The 7,913-nt window shown below is 45.4% G+C and overlaps 1 protein-coding gene across 1 annotated transcript; it reads left to right on the forward strand.

Moving 5' to 3' along the window:
• Window positions 1-1,272: 1,272 nt before the first annotated feature.
• Window positions 1,273-4,987, forward strand: LOC112616020 (zinc finger X-linked protein ZXDA-like). Its single transcript, XM_025372972.1, has one exon. It carries the CDS (start codon window positions 1,273-1,275, stop codon window positions 3,667-3,669), a length of 2,397 nt encoding a protein of 798 aa, XP_025228757.1. The 3' UTR covers window positions 3,670-4,987.
• The last annotated feature ends 2,926 nt before the right edge of the window (window positions 4,988-7,913 follow it).

A 7,913-nucleotide genomic window follows, 5' to 3' on the forward strand; every position in this document is an offset into this window, starting at 1 on the left:
CACTGTCATTAAAAGAGGGCGAGAGAGCTGGGAGTCTTTAAACAACAGGTTACACCTCCCCCCGCCACCCACCACCAATCTATTCATCACTCTAAGCCTTCTCATCTCAGATATTTCACCCTATATTTGTGTCAATTCCAAACTCATTCGTGACAGACAAATTGGAGGATTGTCGTCATCATTAATAAGGTCATTAGGCACCACAGGCCCAGCAAGACTGGGCCACCACACTTAAATGCTAGCAGGTACACCAGGGTGATTGGACAAGATCTGTGCACCTTACTTGGCAGAGTCCATTTCAGTGACTGAGGGTTTAACCTTAACACATTTAACTGGAATTCCTGCTCAGAGAATGTGCTGGAGAATGCAGAATAAAGTGAGGAATGCCCTCAATGTGCTATGAGAGTGGACATGAAATTTATTATGGTACAACCGATGGCGGAAGGGCAAAGAGTTGGTTTAGGTTGTGCACTGTATAGGGAGAAGCCAGGAGTGGGTTGGGTTTTTTCCAGATTTCAATATAAATTGTTTCATCCTCCAGACTTTGCATTTCTAGGCTGAACAATGCTGATCTGTTTTGGCCGCATCTCTCACTCATTCTAACCTCTGTATCAGCAGACAAAAATTGAACTATGTGGCAAATTGTACCGAGGACTTTGGTCAAGACAATTGTGAGTATGGAAGTTGTCCCGCGGGGAGGTGGGAAGGGGAAGGACATTTTTGGCAGAAATGCCAGCACTATGGTCGTTTAATGCTGACACAGAGACAGTTTATTCTCTCAGGAATTGCCTTTCATCCATCAATCCAGGCAGGCAGCCAGCCGGTAAACAAATTTTAACACACAAAAAGTACCAAGCAACTTGTCTAACACTGGGAGGGGCTCGGGTGTGTTTATTCGCGTATATACAATGAGTCACGGATTAAAATTGCTTTTAGCGGATAGACGCCTAGGTGTTCCACAGCATTACTGAACAAGCTGTCGTCATTTCCCCATCACCTCAGAAGACCTCCTTAATTACTTACGTATATTAACCGTAGAACGTATTTATGCATACCAGGCTCTACCTCTGGGCTTTCTATTCTGTTCCAGAGACCCAGTACCAGAATATTTAAATCACTGTGGCGTTAAATACGTTTTAATATCTGATAGGGCCAGTTTCACTGCATTGCACTTTTTTCCCCCCTTTTAGGAACCTGTTCAGACCCGCCGCAGGGGGCGGGGTCGCGCCTCCTCCTCGGCTCTGGTTCCAGCCCAGCCTCTGGGACACAGAGATGGAAATCCCGAAGCTGCTCCCGGCTCGCGGGACACTACAGGGCGGCGGCGGCGGTATCCCCACGGGTGGCGGCCGGGTCCACCGAGGCCCTGACCCGCCGGCTGGCCAGGTCTCCACGCGCCGCCTCCTGCTGCTCCGGGACCTCCAAGATGGCGGGCCCGGGCGGCGGCGCAAGGAGGCCCGCAGGGCCTCACGAGGCCCCGGCCCAAGCCTGTTGGCGCCGATGCCCGATCAACCTAGCGGCGATGGCGGCGACGACTTCCTCCTGGTGCTGCTTGACCCGGTGGGTGGCGACGTGGAGACAGTGCACTCCTGTCAGGCCGCAGGGCCTGTGTTGAGGGAGGAGGCCGAGGCAGGCCCGGGGCTCCAGGGGGACTACAGCGGCGCGAACCCCGCGGGCTGCTCTGCGCGGGGCCCCAGCTTTCTGTCCGCGATTCCCATTCAGGCCCCGATCTCTGCCCCCAGCCCCGCTGCGGCCTTCACCGGCACAGTCACTATCCACAACGAGGACCTGCTGTTGCGCTATGAGAACGGCGTCCTCACCCTGACCACGCCCCCATCACACTCCTGGAAGCCCGGGGCCGCTCCTGCCCAGAAGCCCCCCAGGTGTCTGATGGCCCCCCAAGCCGGGTTCCCGCGTGCCGCGCAGCCGAGTGACTGCCCAGAGCTGCCGCCAGACCTCCTGCTAGCCCAGCCGGCCGAACCCGCGCCAGCTCCTGCGCCCCAGGAGGAGGCGGAGGGCCCGGCCTCCGCCCTGGGCCCCCGGGGAAAGCTGGGCTCTGGCCCAGGCGTGGTGCTGTACCTGTGCCCCGAGGCGCTGTGCGGGCAAACCTTCGCCAAGAAGCACCAGCTGAAGGTGCACCTGCTGACGCACAGCAGCAGCCAGGGCCAGAGGCCCTTCAAATGCCCCCTGGGTGACTGCGGCTGGACCTTCACCACCTCTTACAAGCTCAAGAGGCACCTGCAGTCTCACGACAAACTGCGGCCCTTTGGCTGCTCCTCGGAGGGCTGTGGCAAGAGCTTCACCACCGTGTACAACCTCAAGGCGCACATGAAGGGCCATGAGCAGGAGAACTCATTCAAATGCGAGGTGTGCGAGGAGAGCTTCCCCACGCAGGCCAAACTCAGCGCCCACCAGCGCAGCCACTTCGAACCCGAGAGGCCTTACCAGTGCGCGTTTTCTGGCTGCAAGAAGACATTTATCACAGTGAGTGCTCTCTTTTCCCATAACCGCGCCCATTTCAGGGAACAGGAACTGTTTTCCTGCTCTTTTCCTGGCTGCAGCAAACAATATGACAAGGCTTGTAGGCTGAAAATTCACCTGCGGAGTCACACCGGCGAGAGACCTTTCCTTTGTGACTTTGATGGCTGTGGCTGGAACTTCACCAGCATGTCCAAACTCTTAAGGCACAAAAGGAAGCACGACGATGACCGGAGGTTCATGTGCCCTGTGGAAGGCTGTGGGAAATCTTTCACGAGAGCTGAACATCTGAAAGGCCACAGCATAACCCACCTGGGCACAAAGCCTTTCGTGTGTCCTGTGGAAGGCTGCTGTGCCAGGTTCTCTGCTCGCAGTAGCCTCTACATTCACTCCAAGAAACACCTGCAGGATGTGGACACTTGGAAAAGCCGTTGCCCGATCTCCACTTGTAATAAACTCTTCACATCCAAGCACAGCATGAAGACGCACATGACCAAAAGGCACAAGGTGGGCCAGGATCTCTTAGCTCAGCTAGAAGCAGCAAATTCTCTTACACCCAGCAGTGAACTTACCAGCCAGGGACAGGATGATCTCAGAGATGCAGAGATAGTGTCTCTGTTTTCTGATGTACCAGACAGTACTTCTGCTGCAGTGTTGGACACAGCATTGGTGAACTCTGGAATCTTGACTATTGATGTGGCTTCTGTGAGCTCGACTCTGGCAGGGCACCTCCCTGCTAATAATAATAATTCCGTAGGGCAGGCTGTGGACCCTCTGGCCTTGAAGGCCACCAGCGACCCTCCTCAAAATCTGGATACCTCTCTCTTTTTTGGAACGGCGGCCACTGGTTTTCAGCAGAGCCCCTTAGATATGGATGAGGTCTCAAGTGTAAGTGTGGGGCCATTGGGATCTCTGGGCTCTTTGGCCATGAAAAACTCCAGTCCAGAGCCCCAGGCTTTAACACCCAGCGGTAAGCTAACAGTGGAGACAGATGGTCTGACTCCTTCAAGCACCCTTTGTGAAAACAGTGTCTCAGAACTACTGACACCAACCAAAGCGGAGTGGAAGGTACATCCTGACTTCTTTGGACAGGAGGGAGAAACCCAGTTTGGATTCCCCAGTGCAGCAGGAAACCATGGTTCTCAGAAAGAAAGAAATGTTATCACTGTGACTGGCAGCTCATTTTTGGTATGAACCAACTCTATTTGTTCCTTGCCATGTGGCTTACTTTTATTACAGTCAATTTTGAGGATGTTCTGGACTAAATGTTTAAGTGCAGTCATTTCTCTTTGGTTTACAAAAAGAGCACAGCCCTGGACTACAAGTTTGGAGATCTAAATTCTGATCTTGAGTCTGAAACTGACAAGTTGTGTGACCCTGAGCAAGTCACTTAACCTATCTGAGCCTTAATTTCCTTATTTATGAATTGTGGTGTTTTGAACTCATTGCTCATAAGGTCTTTTCAGTTTTTTTTGTGTGTGTGTGATTTTGTGCTTTTTCTTGAAAAATTTCGGGCGTTTTGCAATTATTAATCATTGTTTGTACTTGTAATGAAAAGCGGTTTGAGCCCTGTAGCACTAAATAATGAAAGATTGAGGAACTGGTGTTTTACATTAAAAATTTAGTGGAAATTTTACACAGTACGAAAATCTAATGATAGAACTCAAAAAAAAAAAAAAAAAAAAAGAGCTAACAATAGGGATTGGTTCTTCTTAGCTGTTTATCATTCTAACCTTTTTCTTATGATGAAGGTATGTTTTTGTTGTGGAAAATACAAGGGCTTTTGTTATCACTCAGACCCAGGGTGAAATGTTTGCTTTGTGGTTTTGAATAAGTTGGCCTTTAATAAGTTAGTCTCTCTTAGCCTCAGTTTTCTATCTGTAAAATGGTCATAGCAATGTGAACATATGTGTTACATCCTAGACTTATTTTTTCTACCCCAGTAGGTTGTATTGAAAGGAAATGTTATGTATGTTTCAGCATATTTTGGTGAATCTTCATTCCCTTTCCTGCCCCTTGTTTTCCCTCCTCAAAGGGGAGAAATTAGCACAAATTAATATCAGGATTGTGCATGAAATAAACATTTGTGAAGGTTAAGAAAGAGGAAAAGAAAGTTATTTCTTCAACAGATTAAGAAGGATTTTTCTCCACACTGTTCTTTTGTGGCATTGGCCACATGTCCATTAGATCAATTTCATAGTATCTTTGGTCTGCATTCAAAGCAAGCTGATGCAATGAGTATTCAGTCTATTCTTCCAAGACAATCTGGACATAGACCAGAGGGAGATTTTTCTCCCCTCTGTGCCCTAGAGAGCTCATTGCTGGCTCACTCTTAGAGTTGAAATGAGAGAGTTTTGTCTGCATTTTGAGTAGATACCATCTATCTTACATGAGTATAGCATTTTACAGTTTAGCACTTTCACAACTATTATATTTGATCCTCACAATCCTGTGAGGTAATATGGCAAAGTCAGAACTACAATTCTTATTAAAATTTACCTAGCTCAGATTACAAATATATTTAACTTAGTAACTATTAATTGTGTGTGTAGCTCAAAACAGAGAGGAAATATTTCCCATTCTGCCATTTGACTCTTGAGTTTCACGACTATTTTGTTTATAACTGTTTGCTGCCTCCCAACTTAATTGATTTCTCTTACATTCTTCGTACTCCACCCTATTTCCTTGTAGGTGTACACCAGTCCTTGCCATGAATCTCTTTTATTTATGTTTAAATTAGACAGGTCTCTTTCATGGTCACCATCTCTCAGCCATTCTTCTTATGGCCCATTTTTCAGTCACAGTATTGCTGCAAGTATGTGTGTACATTGAGAAGTTATTTTCTTTTTTTTTTTTTTTTTTTTTTTGAGACGGAGTCTCGCTCTGCCGCCCAGGCTGGAGTGCAGTGGCCAGATCTCAGCTCACTGCAAGCTCCGCCTCCCGGGTTCACGCCATTCTCCTGCCTCAGCCTCCCGAGTAGCTGGGACTACAGGCGCCCGCCATCTCGCCCGGCTAGTTTTTTGTATTTTTTAGTAGAGACGGGGTTTCACCGTGTTCGCCAGGATGGTCTTGATCTCCTGACCTCGTGATCCACCCGTCTCGGCCTCCCAAAGTGCTGGGATTACAGGCTTGAGCCACCGCGCCCGGCCGAGAAGTTATTTTCTTGATTTAGATGGCAATGTGTTTATACATGAATCAGATAATAATGGAGATATTTTATATAAGGCATTAGTGAGAAGTAGTTCTACTTTTCCTTTTCTAAAATGTGGTCATGGTAGCAAACACTATTGGTTGATTTCAACCATTGTAACCCAGTACTGTTTACATGTAGATACTTGGGGATAACAATTATTATGGCACTTTAACAGTACACTTTAATATTTACCACCTTGATATACATCTTTACTGTCTTTATAATTTTTAAGTTGGTTGTACTTATTCAATGAAAAAGCAAAAAATACACATACATTTTTAATTCAAAGAAATAGAATTTTGTGTCTAATCGTTTAACAGTTCTCCCTTAGTATTTTAGAAAGATTTTAAGCCCATTTTAGAAATGTGTTGTCATTAGTTAAGTCCTCTTAAATAGATTATTTTTATTTTCCTATAGAAAGTGCAGAGGCCTGAGGTGAACACAAGGGTCATAGGTATCCATTAAGATATATAACCATATAGATATTTTAAAACTCTGTCACATTGTTTCCTTAATCCCTTAGACCTATTTCTTCCCATGAAAACTATCATAAGCTATGCTTTTGTTATGGTCTATAGAATTTTCAAAGGACAAATTGTTGTTTTTTTTTTAAGATAAAAATCTTGTGATTGTCCGTGAGCTCACATGGTTTCTTTTGTTCAATTTTTTCAAAAGATTTCTCTTTCAATGCTGTTGTCCCAGCATGATAGTTGACATGGCATGTAATTACAGACAGAAGTGTGACTGTAAATATATTCGTGTTTCTGTTAGTGTTGGCATAAGCTTGCCTTTTTGTTTAAACGATGGGACATGATTTAATTTTATCTCGTTTGCCTTTTGTTCATCTTCAGTCCTTGATTTATTAACATTTTGCCAATTGAAAACACAATAAAAAATGCCTTGCAAGAAGGTTTGATTCTGGGGGATCCTGATGAGCATATTTATCATTAGTTTAAATATGTTAATCTTGACATTTTTACCAGTTATCTCATTATAGTGTTACATAATTGAAAGCCTTAAATAGTAAAAGTGAAACTTGTTAGAATACGAAGATCATCTTTCTCTGTGGATTAAATGCTTCATATTCCCATCCAGGAAAAATAAGATAAGACATTAGTATAACAGAGTATTTTTGACTGTTCCTTGATTCCACATAAAGCAATGATTAATTTCCTGATGGAAATATTCATAATCCCTTGGTAATTATTGGTATCAAACAGATCCACTTGATAACTTCATGATGACAAAAACTAAATTAAATGCAACTCACTCAAAATATGTGACAATTGAAATGTAAGGCCTAACTAAAATGTATATATATATATCTGAAATTTGTATATATTTTATATGTAACTGAAATTTATATATTTACTTATTTATATATACATATATATATATATATATATGTAACTTTTTTGAAAGATAGATTTGCTTAATAATTTTTTAAAAAGCAAATTGGATGCTAGGGTTTAAAGCAGGAGTCCCCAACCCCCAGGCCACGGACAGGTACTAGTCCATGGCGTGTTAGAAACTGGTCCGCGGGCGCGGTGGCTCAAGCCTGTAATCCCAGCACTTTGGGAGGCCGAGACGGGTGGATCACGAGGTCAGGAGATCGAGACCATCCTGGCTAACGCGGAGAAACCCCGTCTCTACTAAAAAATACAAAAAACTAGCCGGGCGAGGTGGCGGGCGCCTGCAGTCCCGGCTACTCGGGAGGCTGAGGCAGGAGAATGGCGGGAACCCGGGAGGCGGAGCTTGCAGTGAGCTGAGATCCGGCCACTGCACTCCAGCCTGGGCTACAGAGCGAGACTCCCTCTCAAAAAAAAAAAAAAAAAAAAGAAACTGGTCCGCACAGCAGGAGGTGAGTGGCAGCCAGGGAGCGAAAGTGAGCTCCACCTCTTGTCAGATCAGCAGTGGCATTAGATTCTCATATAGGAGCACAAACTCTATTGTGAACTGCGCATGGGAGGGAACTAGATTGCACACTCCTTATGAGAATCTAATTCCTAATGATGTATCGCTGTATCCCATCACCCCAAAATGGGACCATCTAGTTGCAGGAAAACAAGCTCAGAGCTCCCACTGATTCTACATTATGGTGAATATGTAATAATAATATAAAGTGCACAATAAATGTCATGTGCCTGAATCATTCAAAACTATCCCCCAATCCGTGGAAAAATTGTCTTCCACTAAACTGGTCTCTGGTGTCCAAATGGCTAGGGACCAAGTGTTTAGAGAACAG

This window comes from Theropithecus gelada, chromosome X (genome assembly GCF_003255815.1).
Source record: "Theropithecus gelada isolate Dixy chromosome X, Tgel_1.0, whole genome shotgun sequence".
NCBI lineage: Eukaryota > Metazoa > Chordata > Mammalia > Primates > Cercopithecidae > Theropithecus > Theropithecus gelada.